The sequence below is a fragment of the Salvelinus alpinus genome, chromosome 11 (assembly GCF_045679555.1).
Source record: "Salvelinus alpinus chromosome 11, SLU_Salpinus.1, whole genome shotgun sequence".
NCBI classification, from domain to species: Eukaryota; Metazoa; Chordata; class Actinopteri; order Salmoniformes; family Salmonidae; genus Salvelinus; species Salvelinus alpinus.
In genome coordinates, this window is record NC_092096.1 from 29,233,099 (window position 1) to 29,257,845 (window position 24,747).

General features: G+C 42.6%; 3 protein-coding genes across 6 annotated transcripts; 1 reads left to right on the top strand and 2 right to left on the bottom strand.

The window, feature by feature from the left end:
- Positions 1–5,187: 5,187 nt before the first annotated feature.
- Positions 5,188–9,308, bottom strand: LOC139533886 (putative nuclease HARBI1). Of its 4 annotated transcripts, XR_011666876.1 has the most exons (11): positions 8,172–9,308; positions 7,908–8,084; positions 7,756–7,817; positions 7,587–7,673; positions 7,458–7,499; positions 7,216–7,389; positions 7,101–7,136; positions 6,448–7,002; positions 6,263–6,378; positions 6,055–6,166; positions 5,188–5,960 (listed from the first exon to the last, which is right to left on the bottom strand). XR_011666876.1 is itself a non-coding variant. In XM_071332353.1 (4 exons), exons 1-4 carry the CDS (start codon positions 6,917–6,919, stop codon positions 5,590–5,592), a joined length of 1,071 nt encoding a protein of 356 aa, XP_071188454.1. In that variant the 5' UTR covers positions 6,920–7,104; the 3' UTR covers positions 5,188–5,589. The 4 variants fall into 4 exon arrangements, 1 of the variants encoding a protein (XP_071188454.1); XR_011666877.1 differs by lacking the exon at positions 6,263–6,378; XR_011666878.1 differs by having other exon boundaries at positions 7,908–9,306.
- Positions 9,309–10,158: 850 nt separating this feature from the next.
- Positions 10,159–21,920, top strand: LOC139533887 (transmembrane 7 superfamily member 3-like). The gene is made up of 12 exons (XM_071332354.1): positions 10,159–10,474; positions 12,283–12,437; positions 13,486–13,636; positions 14,154–14,274; positions 15,588–15,759; positions 15,893–16,070; positions 16,610–16,696; positions 17,137–17,217; positions 18,669–18,821; positions 18,968–19,065; positions 19,239–19,401; positions 19,516–21,920. The coding sequence occupies exons 1-12, from the start codon at positions 10,306–10,308 to the stop codon at positions 19,767–19,769; spliced, it is 1,782 nt and encodes a 593-aa protein (XP_071188455.1). The 5' UTR covers positions 10,159–10,305; the 3' UTR covers positions 19,770–21,920.
- Positions 21,921–22,114: 194 nt separating this feature from the next.
- Positions 22,115–24,677, bottom strand: LOC139533889 (FGFR1 oncogene partner 2 homolog). Its single transcript, XM_071332356.1, has 6 exons — positions 24,546–24,677; positions 23,439–23,592; positions 23,207–23,324; positions 22,920–23,062; positions 22,694–22,807; positions 22,115–22,577 (listed from the first exon to the last, which is right to left on the bottom strand). Exons 2-6 carry the CDS (start codon positions 23,571–23,573, stop codon positions 22,440–22,442), a joined length of 648 nt encoding a protein of 215 aa, XP_071188457.1. The 5' UTR covers positions 23,574–23,592; positions 24,546–24,677; the 3' UTR covers positions 22,115–22,439.
- Between the last annotated feature and the right edge of the window lie 70 nt (positions 24,678–24,747).

A 24,747-nucleotide genomic window follows, 5' to 3' on the forward strand; every position in this document is an offset into this window, starting at 1 on the left:
TCCGCCCAGGGAGCTTTTGATCTCCTCAAGAAGCGTTTTACATCCGCTCCTATCCTTGTTACTCCTGACGTCACTAAACAATTCATTGTCGAGGTTGACGCTTCAGAGGTGGGCGTGGGAGCCATTCTGTCCCAGCGCTTCCATTCTGACGATAAGGTCCATCCTTGCGCTTATTTTTCTCATCGCCTGTCGCCATCGGAACGCAACTATGATGTGGGTAACCGCGAACTGCTCGCCATCCGCTTAGCCATAGGCGAATGGCGACAGTGGTTGGAGGGGGCGACCGTTCCTTTTGTCGTTTGGACTGACCATAAGAACCTTGAGTACATCCGTTCTGCCAAACGACTTAATGCACGTCAAGCTCGTTGGGCGTTGTTTTTCGCTCGTTTCGAGTTCGTGATTTCTTATCGCCCGGGAAATAAGAACACCAAGCCTGATGCCTTATCCCGTCTCTTTAGTTCTTCGGTGGCTTCTACCGACCCCGAGGGGATTCTCCCTGAAGGGCGTGTTGTCGGGTTGACTGTCTGGGGAATTGAGAGACAGGTAAAGCAAGCACTCACTCACACTGCGTCGCCGCGCGCTTGTCCTAGTAACCTTCTGTTCGTTCCTGTCTCTACTCGTCTGGCTGTTCTTCAGTGGGCTCACTCTGCCAAGTTAGCTGGCCATCCCGGCGTTCGGGGTACGCTTGCTTCTATTCGCCAGCGGTTTTGGTGGCCTACTCAGGAGCGTGACACGCGCCGTTTCGTGGCTGCTTGTTCGGACTGCGCGCAGACTAAGTCAGGTAACTCTCCTCCTGCCGGTCGTCTCAGACCGCTTCCCATTCCTTCTCGACCATGGTCTCACATCGCCTTAGACTTTATTACCGGTCTGCCTTCGTCTGCGGGGAAGACTGTGATTCTTACGGTTGTCGATAGGTTCTCTAAGGCGGCACATTTCATTCCCCTTGCTAAGCTTCCTTCCGCTAAGGAGACGGCACAAATCATCATTGAGAATGTGTTCAGAATTCATGGCCTCCCGTTAGACGCCGTTTCAGACAGAGGCCCGCAATTCACGTCACAGTTTTGGAGGGAGTTCTGTCGTTTGATTGGTGCTTCCGTCAGTCTCTCTTCCGGGTTTCATCCCCAGTCTAACGGTCAAGCAGAAAGGGCCAATCAGTCGATTGGTCGCATATTACGCAGCCTTTCTTTTCGAAACCCTGCGTCTTGGGCAGAACAGCTCCCCTGGGCAGAATACGCTCACAACTCGCTTCCTTCGTCTGCTACCGGGTTATCTCCGTTTCAGAGTAGTCTTGGGTACCAGCCTCCTCTGTTCTCGTCCCAGCTCGCCGAGTCCAGCGTTCCCTCCGCTCAGGCTTTTGTCCAACGTTGTGAGCGCACCTGGAGGAGGGTCAGGTCTGCACTTTGCCGTTACAGGGCGCAGACTGTGAGAGCCGCCAATAAACGTAGGATTAAGAGTCCTAGGTATTGTCGCGGTCAGAGAGTGTGGCTTTCCACTCGTAACCTTCCCCTTACGACAGCTTCTCGCAAGTTGACTCCGCGGTTCATTGGTCCGTTCCGTGTCTCTCAGGTCGTCAATCCTGTCGCTGTGCGACTGCTTCTTCCGCGACATCTTCGTCGCGTCCACCCTGTCTTCCATGTCTCCTGTGTCAAACCTTTTCTTCGCGCCCCCGTTCGTCTTCCCCCCCCCCCCCCCCGTCCTTGTCGAGGGCGCACCTATTTACAAGGTACGGAAGATCATGGACATGCGTTCTCGGGGACGTGGTCACCAGTACTTAGTGGATTGGGAGGGTTACGGTCCTGAGGAGAGGAGTTGGGTTCCATCTCGGGACGTGCTGGACCGTTCGTTGATTGATGATTTCCTCCGTTGCCGCCAGGGTTCCTCCTCGAGTGCGCCAGGAGGCGCTCGGTGAGTGGGGGGGTACTGTCATGTTTTGTCATTGATTATCATGTCTTGTCCCTGTGCTTCCCTTCTATTCGTTTCCCTCTGCTGGTCTTATTAGGTTCTTTCCCTCTTTCTATCCCTCTCTCTCCCCCTCCCTCTCTCCCTCTCTCGCTCTCTCTCTCTATCGTTCCGTTCCTGCTCCCAGCTGTTCCTCATTCTCCTAACTACCTCATTTACTCTTTCACACCTGTCCCCTATTTTGCCCTCTGATTAGAGTCCCTATTTCTCCCTCTGTTTTCCGCTTCTGTCCTTGTCGGATCCTTGTTGGATGTTTGCTGTTCTGTGTCCTTGTTCCGCCCTGTCGTGTTTTTGCCTTCTTCAGATGCTGCGTGTGAGCAGGTGTCTATGTCAGCTACGGCCTGTGCCTTCCCGAAGCGACCTGCAGTCTGTGGCCGCGTCTCCAGTCGTTCCTCTCTACTGACGAGAGGATTTCAGTTTTCCTGTTTTGGATTTACCTAAGATAATATCCAGGAGTATCGGTTTTTGTTTAAGACTGAAATTATTTTGTAAGGTGTTCCAAGACGATGGCGCAGAGTACATAAAAGCCCTTTTACCAAATTCAGTTCGGACATTTGGAACAGTTAGCAGGATAAAGTCTAGCGAACGAAGAGAGTACCCACCACATTTCTGAACAATAAAAATGCCCAAATAAAAAGGTAGTAAACCCAAAATGGCTTTGTAAATAAAAGTATACCAGTGACTGAGCCTACGAGTGACTAGAGAAGGCCAGCCAACCCTGGTATATAAAGTGCAGTGGTGCGTAAGGGTTTTGCAGTTTAAAATAAATCTCAAAGTGCCATGGTAAAGAGTGTTAATTGATTCCAAACACTGAGCGGAAGCATTCATATATAAAATATCCCCATAGTCTAGTAAAGGCATAAATGTAGCTGATACTAGCCTCCTTCTGGCTTCAAAAGAAAAACAGGCCTTATTCCTAAAATAAAATCCCAATTTCAGCTTCAATTTTTTTGTAAGTTGTTGAATATGCAATTTAAAAGAGAGGCCGTCATCAATTAGAATTCCAAGATATTTATATGAGGTTACAACCTCAATCTCCTTGCCCTGACAGGTAGTAATAGGTGATAGGTTCAGAGGTCTATTTCTTGCATTAGAAAACATCATTAGTTTAGTTTTGTCAGTATTGAGGATAAGCTTCAATTGACACAAGGTATGTTGAATAGTATAAAAAGCAGTTTGCAAGTTCTGGAAAGCTTTTGTAAGAGATGAGGCACAACAGTAAATAACAGTATCATCAGCATAAAAATGAAGTTGTGCATTTTGGACATTTTTGTCTAAATCATTTATATAAATAGTGAATAAGAGAGGACCAAGTACAGAGCCTTGGGGCACACCATTCAGGACAGACAATTTAACAGACATAAGCCCATCAAATTGAGTGCACTGAGTTCTATCAGACAGATAGTTAGCAAACCATGCAACTGCATGCTCCTAAAGACCTACACTCAACAATCTCTGCCTTAGTATAGCATGATCAACTGTATCAAAAGCCTTAGAGAGATCAATAAAAAGTGAGACACAGTGCTGTTTTTTGTCAAGGGCTTCAGTGATATCATTTAAAACCTTCATGGCTGCTGTAATTGTGCTATGCTTCTTCCTGAAGCCCGATTGGTACATTGATAAAACAGAGTTAGTAAATAAAAACTCTTTTAGCTGTTCACTTACAAGGGTTTCAAGTATTTTCACCAGGGGTGACAGCTTTGAGATTGGCCTATAATTATTTAAAAGAGTTGGATCTCCCCCTTTTAAAAGTGGTAGGACAAAAGCTGATTTCCAGATCTTTGGAATTTCATTACATTCCAGGGTTAGATTGAACAGATATGTAAGTGGTTCAGCTATGAAATCAGCAGCCAGATTTAAAAAGCAGGGATCCAAAAGATCAGGACCTGCAAGCTTTCTTTGATCTAAGGATTTCAGGGCTTTATGTACCACCTGCACTGAGAATGGCAGAAAGCTAAAAGTTTGACCAGCTCTCACTGGTTCATCCACACAGGGTTGTACAGAGACAGAAGACACTGGTTCATCCACACAGGGTTGTACAGAGACAGAGGACACTGAATCAAACAGCCTACCAGATGATACAAAATGCTCATTGAAACAATTCAGCATTTCAGTTTTGTCATATATAGCAACAGTCCTTCAAAACACATGACGGTAATTCATTAACATTACTGTTACCAGACATAGACTTAATAGCATTCCAAAACTTTCTAGGGTCATTCAGGTTATCAGTGGTAACAGACATAAAATATTCAGACTTGGCCTTCCTGAGAAGAAAAGAACACTTGTTTCGTAACTGCCTAAAAATAAGCCAATCAGCATCAGAACAAGATTTCCTTGCTTTAGCCCAGGCTAGATTACGGTTGTGAATAATACAAGACAGCTCAGAAGAAAACCATGGATTATCCCGCCCTTTAACCCTGAACCTGCGGAATGGTGCATGTTTGTTTACTATTTGGAAAAAAACATCATGAAAGAATATCCAGGCAGTTTCCACATCAGGGGCCTGTTGCACAAAACTAGGATAAGGGATTAAGCCAGGATATCTTGGTGATCCTGGCTCAATTGATCCGTAATCCGGTTGCACTAAAGATGGATAGGGGGCAGGAGGATATGTTATGGTATAAATTACCATGGAGATTTATTCTGTGGAGCTAGCCTGCTCCAGACCAGGCTAAATTCCAGGATCTATTTAATCTCATCCCTAATGTCAGTCAGCAGTCACCACAAATGGAAACCAATAGTTATTTCACTGCTCACTATACATTGTTATCACATATAACTAGACCCACTGTTATTATTTAAACGTTTGTGATCATTAATTTCAATGATTTTGGATAAAAAATGATTTTTAGATGATGTTGCTATCATTAGATAATTTACAGTTTCCCATAGACTATAAGGCTATATATAAAATGATAGAATATTAGGGCCACAGAGGGGGAAAAAACACAAGTCATAATATTGTAACCAGTTGTTTTAAAGGAGGACAGTTGTTAAAATGACAGATGTGGGGCATTTCGTGAAATTGTACTTCAGTATGGTTTCATAAACAAAGACATGCTGATGTGCCAGAATATTAAGTATCACATTGTCATAAGTATCAAAACTGTAAAAACAATATGTAGCTTTTCTGCAGAAAGAACCAGCCTCATAAATTTATGACTTTATCCTTTTTCTTCAGTGTGGCCCTAGTACTCTGTCATATAAACAAATACACATTCCATATGAATATAAAAACACAATGTGTAACATTATGTTCCTTTATTGAATAAGGACAAAACAAAGCAGGTAAACCATCAGCTCCTTTCGAAACTGAAGTCACAGTGACTCTACAAGATGGAAAGCACAGAATCCAAGCATATTATACAAAATGATACATACACATTCAAAGGTCTGTATATAACACACCCTGCATGTCTGCACACTAAAATAAATGCAGGACAAATCCATACACATCAACTGAACAGACAAATGAATGGATGCAGTAGCCTCCCTGCAGCCTTGTATTACACACAGTATACCGCACAAACATCATAAGAGGCCAAATTCGTCAAAAAACGAACCCAAAAAAACCCAAATTCCTCTGCCACCGCAGGACATATTTAACCAAAATTGAAAGCACACATACTAACTAAAATAATTCAACACATATTGGTCCCTCAGCAGCCGACCACTGTCGTCATCAGGGAAGATTGCCGGATTGTCCCGGTCCATGGCTGGTGGCACTCTGGGGGCCCTCTCCTTCCTCAGGCAGGCCACATTGTGGAGGACAGCACAAGCCACAGTAATATCACATGCCCTAACAGGGCTGACCCTTAATTTGTGAAGGCAGTGAAAGCGTGCCTTCAGGAGGCCAAAGGTCATTTCAACTCTGGCCCTGGTCCTGGCATGGGCATGGTTGTAGGCCTGCTGTGCTTCCTGGGGGTCTGTGAAAGGTGTCAGGAGAAAAGGCTGGCAGCCATACCCCCTGTCTCCCAGCAACACACCAGAGAATTCACCTGTCAACACAAAATCTCATCATTACTACCTCATAAACACAGTGATATTCTTGACACAGCCATGATGGTTATAAATAGGGGTTGTGTGGCTTACCTTGTGATAGGCACTGATAGATTTCAGAGGCCCGAAAGATTCTGGAGTCATGGACTGAGCCAGGCCATTTTGCCACAACATTGCTGATCACACAGTCAGCATTGCAGACCATCTGAAATCATAAGATGAGGAATATTACACCAATCAATGCACATCACTGGCAATGCAGAGTGTTCGTCAATGGACAATATCAAAAAGTTATGTTCACCTGAACATTAATGCTGTGAAAGGATTTCCTATTCACAAAATCGGCCTCATGGGCACCTGAGGGGGCTTTTATCCTTATGTGTGTGCAGTCCACTGCACCAATGACATTGGGGAAACCTGTCACACAAAGTAATGAGTATCCTACTATGTGTTAACAGTTGTCCTGTAATTTGTAGATCCTCTTACCTGCAATCCTATAGAACTCCTCTTTGATGTCACAGAGTCTTCTGTGGCCAGGGAAGGAGATGAAGACATCTGCTAATGCTTTGATAGCCAGACACACACTCCTTATTGTGCGGCAAATTGTGGCCTTGTTCAGCTGTTCTGCATCCCCCACTGAGTACAGGAAGGCTCCACTAGCAAAAAAGCGCAAGGCCACACAAACCATTTGCTCCACACTCAGTGCATGGCTCCGTGCAGTGCGGTGCTTAATCCTGGGACCCAGTAGTCTGCATAGATACCTGATGCCATCTGCAGAAAACCTGTATCTTTCATATAGATGGTCATCAGGGAAGGCCAGTGGGTCCAACCGGTCCCTGAAGACCCTTTCTCGCCTGAAGGCTCTCCTCAGCACAAGTGCTTCTTCATCCACCACATCTCGCACGAATGGGCATGCCATTGTCAGAGCAGAAAGGAACACACAATTTTGGGCCTTCATATAGGCTAGTGGCCACACCTGGTGCTGGGGGGGTGGGCAAAAGAGGGCGATGCCTTATAACGATGACTTGGTTGTACTGATTGCTGGGAAAATAAAAAAAACCTTAGAAAGATGCCACCGTCCTGTGTGCTCACAATAAGAGCTCATATGTCATGGCTCACTTGACTTTACGAGAATATACCTAATTTTTATTTTGAGCTGTGTCATCTTCTTGGAGCTGGGGGAGGAAAGAAAAATAATGATTAATACATTTGTGTTACAGTTAGCATACAGTGTACATTGAAGGCATATCTCACCTCCCTCTCAAGTTTTTTTATTTCAAGGTCCAGTTTCCTAATTGTCCTCTTTTTTATTTCGGACTCCAGTGCAAGATTTTCCATCTTTTTCTTCTTGTACTGAATGTCTATGTCTGCCAGTTCTATTTGGCGCCGGAGGTGGTTGCCATACAACTTTCTGATAGCTTGTGAGCTCTGTGAACACAATACAATTAGCGCAGCTGGAATTTGGCAGGATGTGGTGTCCTTTTATTAATACGCACTATGTTGCCAGGCTGGTTTTCCCACTGTATAGCATCTGGGTCCTGTAAAAGAAATTAGATTTTTTGATTTTGATGAGGACTCCTCACCATTGTAGAGTAAATAGTACTTTCACAGTCTTAACATGATACCTCATGCCTTCTGGAATCCAGAGAGATGGTCTCCTCCTCATCATCGTCTCCATCATGTGCTGTTGCTGCTGCACTGGGGCCTTCACCCTATCACATTTAATCGGATTCATATTGAAGCTAGTAGACAAGACATGCCAGGCCTACAGTATGCCTTTGATGGAGTACTCACTGGATCAGCATCGTCTGGTGCTTGTGCTGGTGGCTCTAACAGGAACACAGTGCTGCCAGACACTGCAAGGCAATAGGTAAACCAAAGTCAGACAGTCCAAATTGATTCAATATGAATGTGGTTGTATCCCATGTAGAGATGGAAGGACATACCTTGAATGAAGCGGGTGGCATCTTGGGAGGAACCTATGCTCGTCTCTTTCCCCCCAGGGATCCCCTCTAAGACGGGCCTGCCTTTATTTAGCTCCAAGGCCATGTCCTCTGCTGGGGTAAGGTCAGCCTTTGGTGACCCACCACCCGTGCCTTGTCTGTGGGTATTCTTTTTCACTGCTAAAACAGTACAGACAATGTGTGAGCAGGCACCTTCTGGGTACAATATATGCTTGTGCTTTGTTAAATATTAGTCAGGGACCATACCATTCTGCAGAATGTTCTTGTATTTGATTTTGACCTGCTGCCATGTCCGTTTTGGCCCGTTCATGTTTAATCTACACACACACACACACACACACACACACACACACATTTAATGGAGTCACACTGCAAAAAATTACTTGGTATTTTTGTCTTGTTTTCAGTAAAAATATCAAAAAATTTATCATAGCTTTATACAGTGTGATGGAGTTACTTTACACAATTTCACTCATATCTGCAGTGCATTTCAATAAAAAATGTAACCGTTTCATAATTACAGTACAACTGCATTTTTGGAGATGTGAATTAAATATTTGAATTGTAATTGTGATGTTTCAGCGGAGCGGTGAGTGTGTAATTGTGCACTACTTACGCATTCAGGCGGTCTGCAATACTTTGCCACGCTTTTTCTCTTTGCTTTATCACTGTGGCGGTGTTGCCTTTCTTCTTAATTATATCTTTTACCTCCTCGTATGCCTCCATGAGGATTTGTGCTTCCGACGGGGAAAAGTACGCGGCTCTAGTTGCCATGGTAAATCAGTTAATCTGTGATCTGTGGCGGGGTCTATTTGAGTGAGCCGTGAGCGCGCACCTATCCAGGATTGGTTTCACCTGGCTTAATGAATCCGTGTCTGCTCATCCTGGCTTGGTCTTTGTGCAACCAATTAAGCCTGGACGCACATGTTTTGGCTTCATTGAGCTCAGCTGAGTCATTTATCCCGGATGTCTTAATTCTACTTTTGTGCAACAGGCCCCAGGGATAAACTCAATCTTGCTCCAGTCAAAATAAAACAAATCATGAAAGAAAGCCTGCTCATTAAAACACTTCAAATTTCTCTTACGAATAAAACGTGGATTTGTCTTTGGAACCTTAGTATTTCTAACAGCAACAACAGCACAATGGTCACTTAAATCATTACAAAAAACACCAACCGCAGAATATTTATGTGGAACATTTGTCAATATCAAATCAATCAGGGTAGATTTATCTGGGCATTTAAGATTTGGGCGAGTGGGTGAATTAATCAACTGGGTAAGATTCATAGAATTACAAAACATTTTTAAATCATCAGACACCGGCTTTAACCAACACCAGTTGAGATCACCAATCAAGATCATTTCACTGTAAAGAGGTTTAGACATAAGGTGCGTCAAAGAAGAAAATGCATCACCGAGAGCAGAGGGGGGTCTATAACAGCCAATCACAGTTATAGAGAGGCCCTTTGAAACCTCAATATTCAAAGCAAGAAATTACCGTAACAGTCCAAAAAAGTAATAAACCAATACCTTTCTAATATTTTGTTCACATTTCTCGCCAAATAAAAAAACCTGAGTTAAACATAACACTGAAAATAAATGTAATTATAAAAAAGCTATACAATTATATCAGACTTTTTCCCAGTTTGAGTGTTTTAGCCGTTTTTGTAATGAGAAGGTCAATTGCGGTAAAGTGGGTGATTGAGAATAAGAACTTCATTCTGAAGGCATTTAAATGAATACATTTACTTAACCTCTACAACTCTAGATGATGCATCATAGGTAAATAAAACTAAATATGATAGTTTAATGTAAATGTCAACGTGTATTACATTTTATGATTTATGGACAAACTACAGCAACATATTTTGTGTTTTATTCAAATAAGTTTGTTTTTCTAAAGTAAAATTGTATACAATTCTGGACACGAGAATTTAGTCTGGATGCATTTCGATAATGAGAATTTGGTATGAAAATTTACAAAATTCTGTAGAAAGTTAAAAACGGATTTAAAATATACACGTTTGCCAAAAACGATACATCTTAGTCCTTAGAATGATAGTTGATTTATCAGATGCATCATGGTTTTGTAACTCAATTTGCTACAGATATGTTTAAAACTGGTTTCATGGTAATCACCCAGTTGCTGTTTTGTTCAGGGATTGGGCAAATGTAAACCCAGCACGAGGTTACAATCTATGCGCTCTGGAACGCCCGCTAGGACTAGGGACTGGGACCTGCCCAGTTTGTTTTGACGTCTCCTGGAGAAAGGAAGTGGCTTGCAGCAGTTGACATTCGTAGTACGTTTGAGCGACCGGACATGGTTGGAGTTGTTCCGCGGAAGCAACAACAGCAATGAAAACGAATTTGTAGCCACACTATGTTGCACTGGCCTGTAGCCTTTATTGAATATCTCAGCAACTGTGTTGCAAGTGAATGTAGCAGACTAGGAAGTAGGAACGTGGGCCTGAAGAAAATGCCGTCCTCCTGGCTAATGTACATATTTTTATATGTCTTGGTCTGTGATGGAGTTGTAGCACAAGTGGAAAGTAAGTCGTGCTTTTAATATTTTAAAATACAATTGGCAAGAGATTAATTTGTATAACTTTCAGATTACATCAAGGTTGCTGGCTGAAAGCCAATCATACTCTAGCTAACGTCTTATTGTTTTATATGAAGAAGATATATACGCCTTCTTTGAATCAGAGATATCAACTCCACTAACTTAATGAATTGTTAACCATTCCCATGTTTGGAGATGTTACCTATTGTTGTAGTTAGTCTTCACATTGAGGCTGGAGAAATATGAACCACTCTCAAATTCATAGATGGAACTGTGGATGCACGGGCTGATAGTCCATAACATGGACTAACGTTAACTAGTTGTATTTTGAAATGGCATTGTTTGTTTACAAAGACTCAAATATAGACAAAAACAAACAATGGATTTAAACATCCTTATTGTTTGGGTTATGATGAAGTGAAGACAGTTGTACTAGTTGCTGGAAAAGTGGAAGCAAAACACTTCAATATGTCTTCAACAGTAAAATAGTTCTGTGGAATTAGTCTGGGATTTCAAAAAAGGCTATTATTGTTCATGGTAAAAATATATGTTTTATCTTTCACTCAATTTCATACCCAGGTTGTATAGGCTATGTAAATGCTACACGAAACATAGGATAAAATGCTGATTGTATACACCCACTCTTGCCATGCCAGTATGCACAGCATTTAAAAATATATATTTCTCCCATGGAATCTAATTCCTTTACTACTACATATAATTGAAATGTAGGGCTAATTACACTGCAAGTGAAATGGTCGCTAGTGAGGCATCTTTGGATTGGCCCTAGTGAACAGGTGGTATGCCATTGACATATTTAATGCTTGAGAAAGCAGCAGGCATTAGGAATTGGCTGCTTACGTTTTTTTGTTAAACGAATGTTAAACGAATGGAAAAGAACCCATCATGGCAGTCATGCTTCTTTTTCAGTCTAACCTTTAAATCGGTCACGATGAGAATACAGTATACCCATGTGCAAATTACCCTTGTACCCTGACAAACCATCACATGTGTTGGAAGATTCAACAGAGAGAGAGAGAGAGAAAAGAGACCGGTGAGAAAGACAGGTGACAATTCAGGAGGTATGGACAGACAGAGAGACCAGAAAAGTAGACATAAGGCTGTACAAAGGATGGGGAGAGTATAAAGTGAAAAAGCATTTGTAATACACAATCAGTGAGAACAACCAGTAGTCTATTTGTTGTCACAATAGTTACAATACAATAATATGGCCTGCCTTGTTTTTGGTATATGTTGTGGATTAAAGGTGTCATTCTCAGATGTATTTACGATAAGCTCACATCCTGGATGATGTTGTCACAACCACAGGGGTAACCACATAGTCACGGGACCCTGTGCGAGATTTATCAGTGGGCTGTCAACGGAAATCAGAACAGCAGAACTGGAAAGACATTCACACTTACGGGTGGCCAACTCATAAAACATTTTAGAAAAAAGCTCAGTGCTGTTATCCTTGCAAGGTGAGGTATTGAGTGGTATTGAAAATAGCGGTGTCAATATTTTTTACCACTACCTTTTTGAGAAAAAAGTGTTACTAGTTAAACAGAATCTCTTTCTCTGAGCGATTGTATTAGTTTAAAACGATATAATTTCCAAATTTGTTGAGCATAGAATATACTGTAGCTCAGTATTTGACTTTTTGATTTTATACAGTCATTTTGGCTCATCTTTAACGGTGTGAATAATTTAGGAACCACTGTATATAATTGAACCTAGTAACAGGTTGTGGATAGCCTGGGAGGATAATGCTGTAACATGTATTTCCTCTCTCAGATCGGGTGGTTTTCCTATTCAACACCTTTCAGAACGTGAATGTGAATGAGAACGAGACAGTTCAGGCAGTGGTCTCCAGAATCCCCCCTGAAGTGGCCTTTATCACCCTCCAGTTCCACACACAGCACAGCAATGCTACACTGTCCTACACCAGGGTAAGACACTGGCTCACGCACAAACACACATGCTCACAGTAAAATATATTTATGTAATAGTCTAATTCAGGTCAATGTTCATTCATTCAATATGACCTATTACCCTATCAAACATGTACAAACAAACACACACACACACGATTGGCACTGATTGGTCCACTGACTTGTGGAGGGAAGTCAGATGATGTGGAACCAGACGTGTTGCTCATCATGGGAGGAAGATGGGGCATGAGGCAAGGGTAAGATGGCCAATCCTGGCCTTGGTCCCAGATATCCTAAGGATTGGGTGAAGAAATAATCGCCAATCACCCTATCACACACACAACATTTCTAGTGACCCACTTGCGGCAGAGTCTTGTGAGATTTTCAGACACTCTGAGTAGAGCTGTGGTCATGTGTTAGGCTGGTCACAAGCTCTTTGGTGCTGACAGAAAACTTTGTGAACGCCTTTCCCTCTTTCTACTGAAAACGCTTTGAACTAACTCAAAGTAGTCGTAACTCAAAGTAGTCGTAACTCATGGTGGGAATAGGCTAAAGCAGTAAACTGTAGTGAAGTCAACAATGAAAACTGTCCCCAACTGTTAAGGGGCAAATGTACCAAACACAGCATAGACAGTTAATGAGTGTCGTCTGGAAGTGAATATCACTACAAGTCATTCTTTCTCCACTGTCTGTCAAAACCATCTGGCAGGTATAGCCTACAGCTAGGTGAGAAGAGGTGGTCAGTCGGGCGTCTGTGCATATTTCAGTAGTACTTTACATTACAGCACTGAATAAAGCAGTAATAACATGGTGGTAGTATGGTAACTACTACGTTAGAGTTACTCACAATGGAGATATTATTTGCCAGGATACATAGAAAATTGAGAGCAACTGAAACTTTCAGGCAAATCAGTGCATTGAAATCAACTTAAGATTGACTTTTAGAACACGGGTCTTCGTGGGATTTCAGGCTTTGGTTTGGCGACTGAGTTGGATGGATTAGGGCTGTGTTGTTGACTGACTATTTGAGTGATTTTATGGTTGTCTGGTTGACTACTTTGGGCAGATGCCAGGGCTGGGCCTCTCTCTAACAGCGGTGGACTCAGGCCTTCTCTCACCCCTGATCCCCGGTCAGACCAAGCTCTCCTGGTTCCTGCTGGCCCCTGATGGGGACTCTGTGGCTGGCACTGGGGTCATCCTCCCCTACACCAGCTCTGGTATGTATGCCCTTTCATCTCCGCTTCCCAAAATAATCCGCCAATTCCTCTCAATTTTAGGTGGCCTCCCACTATCTGTCAAGGGGCTACAGTATGTTGCCTTACATCACTGTTAGCATTCCAGGATGTTTTACCTCTCACTACTCACCCTCAATCCACCATTGTTTTAACCACTCCATATACCATGTCAAAACAATAGCAAGAGTATCTAGTAGATGTGGAGCCTGTTTCAAACAAACCCCAAAACAAAGAATGTCAGGTAGATTATTGAACAAAACAAATAGTCAACTGAGAACAAATTTCAAAGCTGTTTTGTCTTCCACCAAAATGATTGTATCTGTGTAGAGTAATCTGCACTCTACAACTTCTCCACAGTCACCAGTAGGCCATCTGCATAGACCAATGGTACAAACTCTCAACAGTCTGCTACTGCTACTACTGCACTGTCAATGGACTTCAAGAAAAAACAGTGACTTGATTGGCTGGTTTTAATGACGTGTTTTCTCTCTCTCTGCAGACCCAGTCCCTGGAGCTTGTAATCTGGAGTTTGACCTGGACATTGACCCAAATGTCTATCTCCACTACAACATTTTTGAGACTACTATCCGCTTTGCACCTGCAAATATTGGATATTCAAGGTAACAACACACTAAAGGGTTTATGTATGAGCATCTTGGATTTAATCACTTCTGTCTCACTGCAAACAAATGTGAGGCAGGGCACTCTGCATATGTTTTTGTTTATACGTTTTAAAGTTAACCCTGGTGAAAAGTCAACAATTAGCCAAATAAATTGTCCTGTGACTGAAAGACAATGCATTCTTATGAGGGCATTATGTGTTGTCCTACATTTGTGTGGCTTTCGTTGTGGTGGAAGCAGAGTAAGAAATGTTTTAATGCCAGGGCTCTGGCTAGGAATGTGCTTTAGTAGAGAAAATAGATTTACCCACAAGTGGAGAGGTACAGTGATTGCAACCCAACCTCTTCAGCATTTTTGGATAGGGAAATCATTGATATTTTCTAATGTAAATAAAGAAAATACTTTGTTGCTATTAATCAGGCTATGGTGTGATAATGATCATAAGAGTTGGCAAGACAGCCCAAACAGATCTGGTTGACCAGGATATGGGAAGTGCTGGCTTTTAGTATTTCCACATACAGTACCTACTCACTCGCATTACACGGACCGCAGAGTGGAAACACACACAAAATTCTGTCAGGGCCAAGCAGACTGCAGAGCGGAAAACACACTTCCTGTTGTGCATCAAGCAGCTATAATTTAACATTGGCCTGTGGTCTGTAGACTGAACTGTATCTAAATTTACCAGGAACAAAAATAAACAGATTTTGAAAAGCAGTGACTCAAAAAGCAAAAGACCAAAGAGGTCTAGGAAGGTCTGGGGTAGTCTGTGGCGAAACAAAAAAAGAGTCACAAAGATTTGGAATGAGACAAAAGTGATGGGGACACTTATTTTGCGTAGTCTCTAAATTGTATTTAAAAAAAGAAAGAGACTCCGGCCCTTTCTGTTGCAGTTTCATATTGCTGTGTTATTATTATTTGTGATGGCTTTTCTGAGCCATCTTATTTCATTGTGAAAAATATGTTGAATTTTTTTAAATAAAAAAAATCTACAACATTTCTGTTTAAAGCTAGAATCCTTAATAGGCGAAAGTGCCATGTCCGTTTAGGATATTACAACAACAAAGAAGTTACTGTAAACAACCACTGTTTTTCTCCTTTGACATCACTGTATACGCGATAGAACAGCCAAATATGCAGTGCATTTTTTTTACCCCGCTGCCGGACTCTTCTCTGCTCTGTTTTCATCAACAAAACAATAACAAAGGCACTGGGGGGCAAACAGTGGTGCTGTTTCCCCAAATGCGTATTCGTACTTTAAAGAAAACTTTCAGAATCCATTGTGAACTGACCTCTGTTTTCACCTCCTCAGGGGCTCCAATCCGCCCGCCTGTGACACTGAAGTAGGTGAAAACACTCGATGGCGCCTGAGGTATGACATCTACCAGTACTTCCTGCCTGAGAGCGACCTTTCAGAGCAGAGCCTCATCACCAGCATCCAGAGTGTGGCCAATGTGCAGACCATGAGAGAGCATGGGAAAAGGGTGAGTTGATAACAGTGTGAATGTAGTGCAAAATGGACATGTATAAAAATACAGATTAGGATTGTAGACTGTAAACTTGCTGGTTGTGGTGTAATGGTATGGTGAGCTTTTCTCATTTTCTTTCTCCCTGTAGCTCATGACACTATCATCCAATGATAAGACAGAGGTAGTGTTTAGCTCCATCCCGGGCCAGGGTGTCATCTACTCTGTCATAGTCGGAGACCCAGTGCTTAACACCTCTTCCTCGTATATCCCTGTCCACACCTATGCCTGCAGCTTCTCCTCCACCCTGGATGGCTGTGACACTCTGGGTAAGTGGGACAACCAGCACTGGGTCAAAAGGGTCTTTTTGCAGGGAAACGTCAGTCAATATATGTCTATAATGGAGACATTTCCAAAGATATCTGAGTATTCCTGTCTGAATTCCCGGGGCCTTATTCAATGAGACTTGTTGTTGAGTGGAAGAAGAGCATAATGTCATTCTACACAGAAGACGTTTACTGTACTGCAATTGTTCTGGCTGAGACCTTGAGGGCTATTTCCGTGGAAATCTTATGGAATGCACCTTGAAGGCCAGCATGCATTTAAGACCAGGGAAGGTCAACACCAGTCCCCTGGGAATATGTTGTCAGCTGATTTCAGCCTCTATTTTGATTGGCAACTGACTTATGAACCAATATGTCAACTCTTGTCAACAGTAACACACTGTATTGGAGCAATAAGCAATTTCAGAGCAGGAGAAAAAAGACAAACAGTTGACACAGTGTCTCTTGTTTGACCAACAACAAGTTAGACCAACTATGGGGAAAGACAGAATGACTAAAGGCTGATGTACTTTCTTTTCTTCTAGGGAAGATATCCACAAGGATCTTCTTCACCATCGCTGGTTTAGCTGGCCTCTTCGTGTGCTTCTTTGGGCACCGCTTTTTCAAATGTGGTGAGTAGGGGGGAAACAAGTGTTGACATACCAAGTTTTCCACTACATCATTGGAAGATAAGTCTGGGAAGTCCAGGGCTTTTCCTCCCTGTAGAACACCAGTAATAAATAGCCGCTCCCAACTAGCTGTATCCCAGTTATTTATGGTTTGTGAAAGTCCAACTCTCATTTAAAGTTCATGCCAGCCAGCTAATGAAAATATGGGCTGGAGGTTAAAGGTCTTGTTGTAAACTGTTGCTCCCACATAATGGGCAAAAATAATGTGAAAGAAAAATAATAAATAGACTATTCGCTGGTCATGTTTTTAGTCCAGTAGCAGTTTTAATCTGGGTCTGTGAAACCAGTCGTAGATGTCATGCTAGAAAATGTGTGTTTACTGTGTTGCTCTCCCGTATTAAACTTTCCTCCCTTGTTCCCCTCTCTATCTTCCTCTCTCTTAGAGCTATTCTGTATGGGCTTTGGCTTTGCAGCGTTTATTTTTTTTGTCCTGATCACAAGAACTACAAAACTGGACTATGACAGTAAGTTCAAGTGATTTCAAATGAACATAAGATTGTTGACCTTGTCAGCCAGGTTGATAAGGATATTATTATTTTTATTTTTTTTCTATAGTAAACATTGGCTTCAATTTATTTGGTCATATGCTTGTTCAGTTATCTCTGTACTCCCTCTGTAGTTTTTAATGCGTCTCCAAAGCATACAGTATTTTGGAATGAAATTAGCCATACAAACTGGCTTTGCGGCCAGACAAATTGCATTAATCGTCACAGGTCTTTCAGAAATGCGAATTAGATAGTCATGCCATATCGATATGATTTTCCCCCAAAATTATCCTATTTTCATTTGGAAGCTCCAGTCGGTGCCCCCTGAAAGCATAGAGTTTTTCTGTGATTCAATCAGGTCAGCTCAGTTGAAAGAAACTCCTGTTGGTCTCATTAACTGGGAAATGCAATCAGATTAGCCAGTGCTAAATCAGTACAGTTGTTACAGTGATATTTAATTTAAAAACATGTATGTAACCTTTGTTTAACTAGGCAAGTAAGTTAAGAAACTTATACAAACTTATTTACAATTATTTATTTACTTATTTACTTATTTACTAGTTCAGGGGCAGAACGACAGACCTTGTCAGCTCGGGGATTCGATCTAGCAACCTTTCGGATACTGGCCCAACACTCTAACCACTAGGCTACCTGCCGCCCCACATGCCATCTAAAAGGCAGAGCAAAACATGTCACGTATGCATTTTATGCTTATGTTACAGTTTGTGTATTTTGATTTGGAGAAACCTAGAATGGCTTGCATGGGTGTTTGTGCTCCCCATATGCAAGGTGATGTCAGTGTTTGCTTGTATATGTGTTAGTCATAGAGGATGGCGGTGAGCGTATGAATTCAGAATTACACACTCGAACCCTAATGTGATTTGGTCAGTGGTGGAGCTGATGGATGGGTGGCAGAATTCATCCAGGATGCAATGGGAAACTTCCCCAGTGCACAACACACAGTTCAGTGTGAAACAACACATTTCTGCATAGAACAAACATCTCACTGTAAAAGCACGTTCCAGTAATTAAGTTGGCGCACGGGTTCCATCATGCTGAAGAGCACATGGTTTAGTGTAAAGATAATTAAAGAATGTTAATCTATCTGTAGAGCAGTTGAGTTTAGAATTGATGGAGAAATTCCTGGACTTGCTTTCATTTATTTGGGGTCAGTCTGAGTTGGACCTCTTGCCAGAAGCTCAGGTTCTCATTCTTCTATAGCTCTATGAAAAATAAAGATATTTTTCCAACTCCCTCTCCGTCTGACCCTGACAGAAGTGTCTGTGTTTCCTCCCTGCAGTCCGTCTGACCCTGACAGAAGTGTCTGTGTTTCCTCCCTGCAGTCCGTCTGACCCTGACAGAAGTGTCTGTGTTTCCTTCCTGCAGTCCGTCTGACCCTGACAGAAGTGTCTTGTGTTTCCTCCCTGCAGTCCGCCTGACCCTGACAGCAGTGATTGGCGTAGTGGGGGGAGTTATCCTGGTGATGAGCTGGTGGCGCTTCGGCTCAGTTATGTCCTGTGTCGTCGTCGTCGGTCTCATGTTGGGGTTCCTCATCTCCTCCATTGTCTTCTTCACGCCTGTCGGTAAAAGAACCAAAAAACACCTACGTCAGATTATTATTTATTTGATTGACTAGTTCAAGCAGGATAATGCTCAATCAGATTAATGTTGTATGACACAGAAAATATTGTAACAAAGTTGTAAAAAAAAAATCTCATCACTTCCACAGGTGACATACAGGTGTTCCGTTCGAATGTGGTGTTCTGGGTGACGTTCAGCTGCATCGTGGTGGGGGTACCACTCTTCTTTGTCCGCTGGCCAAGAGAGGTAGGCCCTGATCCCTGCCCTTCTGCACTTTCTTTACAGTGGTTGTCCAATTCAACGCCATAGTCCCCTCCCACTTTAAAATCAAGGGCTTAGAACTTTCAAAGATTTGTGAGGACAAATATGGAAATGGAGCCTCTGGGTAAAATTGCTGTGTGGGTGTTGTCTGTCTGCAGGGTAACATCACTACGTGTGGTGTAGCTGGAGCCTATGCTGTGGTGCTGGCTGTGAATGCTTACATCTATACCAGCCTCTCCTACATCACCCTTAACATCCTCAAACGCTTCCTCAACGACAACTTCAGCAAGGCCTTTACTGATGTGCCTTTCCAGGACATTGGTGAGTAAAATCACTTCAGAGAGTTTTCTTTTATTTAACCTGCAGGCAGGCCATATGTTGTGCACCCGATTTTGACCTTTCAACCTAACATATTTTGTTCTCTTGGTCTTCCAGATTTCATCATGATCACAGTGTGGGTGGTTCTGGGTGTGTCTGGTATCGTGCTACAGCTCTACCGGGAACGCACACGGCCCTTCTTCCCCCCCAGCCCTTACCTCATGTGGCTGCAAGAGCGGGAGCGCCGCAAGACCAACGTTCTGGACCCAAGCCACCACACGTCCTCACTCCCTTCCCGTCTCCTCGCCCGTGCCCGACAGCTGACTGGCAGGAGAGAGTCCGCTGGCGAGTGCACACCCCTCCTCCTTTAAACCCACCCACTCAACTTAGACCCATTTTACCCAGCAAGGTAGACTGATTCACCCCACTAGGAGGGTGCTATGGGGCATGGGCTCTCTATCTACAGGGGAAGCACCATTGCGTTTGGAGTCTTTCTATGCCAGATTATGGATGTTTTCATTCCTTTGATGATGGTAACAGTCCATTAAAGTAGTGTTTATATGCCTGGGGAGGAACTTTGCCACAAAGTGCACACAGAGAATTTTCAAAGCATTATTTTCGAGCATGATTTGTTTAACTTCCTCAGTCTTGTGGTATTTGGCTGCATGTTTTTAGACGGTACTGAGGAAGTTGTTACCGCTGCAACTTAATATTGTGCCAAAATAGTTGGGCACTATCTCCCCTAGTACATCACAGTGCCTTTAAACAACAAGGGTTACAGCATACCGGTATGGGCAACATATGTGTTTTAATAGCACTAAAAAGCACAAGAAAACATTTGGAACAGTAAGATGCAGACACATCATGCAGACACTCTTTTTGAGATGGCTTTGACAGCAACTTTTGGTTGGTAGGTATTCATTTTAGTGTAAAAGTAAGTATACTTTGTTTATCTTAATACCACTCAATGAAATTGGAGGGCATATGTCCCCCGAGTTTTAATGAGTATGACACCACTGTCAGGGAGTTCTGGGTATGCCCATTTTGGCTCCAATGGCTTAATTGTTTTTAATGTTTTGTCAACATTTTCGTACGCAAACTGTCACTTTTACACCATGTTTTGTAAAACTGTGTATTTAGAGGCCACTATTTTTTTCTTTTCTTTTTACAAATATGAACAATTACATTTTTAAGAAATATGAGATGTTTATATTAAAATATGCATGTGTTTTGGGGACCCTTTTTGCGAAACGTAGTTGTTGAATCGAACACTTAGTGGTATGGGTGAGAACTTGCAGCCTAAAATGTATCCTCTTGATTTCATGGACATGTTTGATAGCACTCTAAAATCATAAACCACAAGTGGTAGGTGTAGGTGGATCCTGAGCACTGATGTTTATAGGAAATGGTGATATAGCTAAGCAATTCAGGAGTGTTTTTTACAGTAGCAGGAAGAGCAAACTACAAGTGCCACAGCCTCTATTGCTCTGTCAGGTGGCCTAACGCTTCATTAAAGTGGGCCTGCTGTTTATGTTCTCTATTGCCAGCTTTCGTTTGGTAAAGCATTTTCAGTGTTTCCCCTATGACTTTTTTTAGCAGTGGTGTAAGGGTAGCAGGGTGGGTGCATTGCTAGTATTGTAAGCACAATGTCCTGCCAGCTGTTCCCATAGACCTCCAATCATTGAGCCAATGACTATCCCTTTAAAAGCGCGTCTCAGCAATTTATTACAGCGGTGGCAACAATTTAGCAGAGGTGGGCCACCGCTGCTAAATGAACCTAGGGGAAACACTGATTTTAAGGTAGTCCAATATGTGTTTTGTGGGACTTTTTCTGTATGTTCTTTCTCTCTCATTACCCACCCAGTATGTGATTTGGTATGAAAAGCTGGCTTATTGAGGCATTAATGATGTGTACAGGAGTTTGCCTTCAGTCACATGACATGGTTTATTAATGCATTCCATGACCAATGTCAGTTTTTCCTCCAAATGTTCAGTAATATTGAAACTTAAGTGGATAATTTAAGAGGTTATTTTCCCTCTTGTGCAAAACAACAAGGTATCATCAGATGCAGTGTAATATCCCACCAGTGATTTTGTAAATCCTCGCCATTTGCACACGACAGGATGTTGAATTAAAAATTGACAGGGAATTTATTGATCTTTTATGATTAGCAGAATCACCTGACAGGATTCAGATTACAATGTCAAGGATGGGAAAGACTGAAATGCAGGTAGAACTGGCCATTTCTACTTTTCTCAGAGTTTCCAAACCAAAACACACAGGGGTGTGAGGACGCCGACATTGTAAAATTATAGCCATACTGTTGAAATTCCTCACTAGGAAATGCTTCTATGCACTAAGATTACTGATGAAGCTTTCTTAAAGGTCAAGGTTACCTTTCAGTATTTTCCACTACAGCTCTTAGGTACTTACCTTTTCATGTGCCATGTCTTGTTTTAAAATGGGCTCTGTCTATAGTGTTTTTGTTGTGAGAAATTTGATAAATTGTTTTTCCTAAAAATCACTTGTTCGTTTCTCTGCTCCCCTTGTCCCAAAGTTTGTCATCAGTTAAGTTGTGATGTATCATGGTGCAACCATTAGGTCCAATTTACAGTCTACATACAGTAAGTTGTGCATTCCAAAGAGTCCTGTTCACGCATACGGTATTTCCACCACTGGGTTTCAGCTGGAGAGCACTAGCCAAACTTTAACATGTTTCTTTCAAGTGTTTTAATGTCATTCAAGAGCAGCACATTCACTCATTCACACTTTAAAACCCCACAGGCTCATCAGATAGCACAATGCGTGCCAAGACTAAAAATGCATGACAGACTAAACTGTTGGATTTTCCCATTTGTCTCAGAGGCTTCCTACTGTATACCTCCATTGTAGCGTGACAGGTGGGAGGCAGTATGACCTGGGGCATCGTTCGTTGTCGAGTTCCCTCTGTGTGGCTGTAGGTGATTGGGGGGTATGGTCTGTACAAGGTGGGGGCGCATATATACACACACACACACTCCAAGCTAGTGCTGGTGTGGGCCTAACTCTTCCGGAGGCTGATGTCGGCGCTGGTCAACAGGGCAGACAGGGATGTGCTATCTGAGGCCTCCTCTCTTGTCAGAAGTAGGAAGGCCTCTCGACTGATCCCTAGCAGCTCACGAAGACCACTGTTCTCCAGCTGCCCAAAAAAAACATGCATACATTTTTAACAGTATGTTTGAAATAGTAGTACTGTTAGTACTCAGTCAATGCTTTTAGTAAACAGTGAGAATAGAGACAACCTGTGTGACTCACCTCTAGTTGCTTGATCCTCTCCTCGTCTTCACACAACCTCCCCTCGTCCACTTCGATGGCCTTCCTCATCACCGTAGCCATCTCGTTGATCTTGTCTATGTGCGCTTGCATTTCCTGCAGTCATAGAATATAAACAATATAAATATTTGCTTTGAACTTCCTCGATACAAGAAGAAAGGGTAGCTCCTGAGTGTGATGTGACACTAGAAGAGGGTGGGTCACTCACAGTGGTGTGCTGCTCCTTTAATTGGTTGACGATGGCTGGGTTGTCCTTCTTACTGGCCATGAGGAGTCTGAAGACCTGCTCCCTGTATTTTGTCATGATGAGCTCTATGGCCGACTGGTGTTCCTCCAGGGAGGTTCTCAACTCTGCAGGGAGAGAAGACATAGATACACACATTTCTATGGATTTATCCAGACAGGGTACTTTTTCAACTGGTAATATACCTGTTATGAAACCAGTAAATAGAGTAGCTTCATTTGTTTTTCAGCTTATCACACTCACTGCTCTACCTTTGTTTTCCTGCTGTAGGTCACGGATCTGCCGGTTTTCCTGCTGGATGCCCATGACGAGGCTGGAACGGGGCCGATGCCGGGCTACCTGGTTCAGCGATTCAATCTCCTCCTGATACTGCAAACAGATACACAGAACTCCAGTCAACTCAACAAAGGTCAGTTAAAGGCAAGTGTGTACCCTTTTCAACACCAATCAAAAGAGCTGCACCACCAGTGACATTGGCATTACCTGTTTCATGGCCTCCACCCTCTTGTTAAGGGACGTTGTCTGTTCGATAAGTACCTCCGCTGCATTGTCATGGTTGCGAAGTCTTTCCACCAGCGACTTGGCGTCTGACAATACATTTTCTAATGAACACGTCATCTCTGTTTGAAAAAGTACACTGGAAGGAAAATAAGGTTAAGATGCTGCTCCAAAGCGTCACCAAACATGAATACATCATTCAATTTCTCCCCCTTCTCCCTAGAATGTGCACTTGCTCACTGCCCCTCAAGGATTTGAAAGCATTAGATTGGTATAAGTATGTGCTAAACTTGAGGGAGATCCAACCATATTTATCAAATCAGTCCTAATGTAACTTAGAGGAAGACTTAAGATCTTAGGCAAAGTTGCATCTTGGCATCCAAGGCTACATCTTGGCATCCATTACATAAATACTTGGCATATGAACTTGTCAAAATGCATGGACTAAAATCCTGACAGAGTCACCATATCCAAACAATACAAAACATGATTTGACCTGGACCCTCATTCATGTACCTTTACTGCCTAAGTAGCTCGCTAACTCGTATAATTTCCCGGTCAGCAGGGACGTATTCATTACGTAAACCGTTTACCCTTTAAGAAGCAAACAGAGACAAACAAGAGTTTCTACTGGACAATATAAGGAAGGTCCAGCCCCGTTTGCTTCCGTTTAGGAAACGTTTCACAATAGAATCGGCATAATGAATACGCCCCTGGTATACAGCTAACCTTCAGAGTTTCTGACTCTTTTTCCAGTGACTGACCAGTGGACACCAAAAGGATGTTTGCAAAGTATTCGAACAGGGTACTTTAGCTAGCTGATAATTACGACAGCCTACTGACTGTCGTAATCGGAATGATGTTGTTAGGCAGTTGTCAGTCAGATACTAGCTAGCGAATCAACAAGGTTAGCTAGCTACAGTAACTAGGTTAAATGCTACGGAAATCAGGTGAATCGGTCACTGAAAATACAAGCAAACAAAAGCTGCAAGAGTCTCATGTTGGTATTGTATTTTCTGAAAAGTTGCTATACTTAGCTGTCAGAAGAAAAGTGAAATTACACATAAAACGAACCAATACTCGTAGATTTACCTTAGCGAGAAACTCCTTAGCCAAGCGGTACACTTCCTGTTGTTACTGCTGCAGTCTGGGAAATGTATGGGCACGTTCCGGATTCTTTAGATTACAAGCGCTGCGGTCAAACTGAATAGCCTCCCCTCCTTCTATATTCCAGTTAGGATAGCTAGGTCTATCAGACACTTTCCCCCAATCAGATACTGATTACATTACTTAA

Bases quoted from the DNA above. Each gene is read 5' to 3' on its own strand.
- LOC139533886 (XM_071332353.1), bottom strand. From the start codon at position 6,919: ATGAAGGCCCAAAATTGTGTGTTCCTTTCTGCTCTGACAATGGCATGC. The intron at 6,379-6,447 runs GTAAGAGGATCT...TTTGTGTGACAG, and splicing joins GGAGTTCTATAGGATTGCAG to GTTTCCCCAATGTCATTGGT. The intron at 6,167-6,262 runs GTGAACATAACT...TTATGATTTCAG, and splicing joins TTCACAGCATTAATGTTCAG to ATGGTCTGCAATGCTGACTG.
- LOC139533887 (XM_071332354.1), top strand. From the start codon at position 10,306: ATGTTGCACTGGCCTGTAGCCTTTATTGAATATCTCAGCAACTGTGTT. The intron at 16,071-16,609 runs GTAAGTGGGACA...CTTTTCTTCTAG, and splicing joins GGATGGCTGTGACACTCTGG to GGAAGATATCCACAAGGATC. The intron at 17,218-18,668 runs GTAAGTTCAAGT...TCCTCCCTGCAG, and splicing joins TACAAAACTGGACTATGACA to TCCGCCTGACCCTGACAGCA.
- LOC139533889 (XM_071332356.1), bottom strand. From the start codon at position 23,573: ATGACGTGTTCATTAGAAAATGTATTGTCAGACGCCAAGTCGCTGGTG. The intron at 23,325-23,438 runs GTAATGCCAATG...ATCTGTTTGCAG, and splicing joins GGGTGGAGGCCATGAAACAG to TATCAGGAGGAGATTGAATC. The intron at 22,808-22,919 runs GTGAGTGACCCA...CTATGACTGCAG, and splicing joins TAAAGGAGCAGCACACCACT to GAAATGCAAGCGCACATAGA.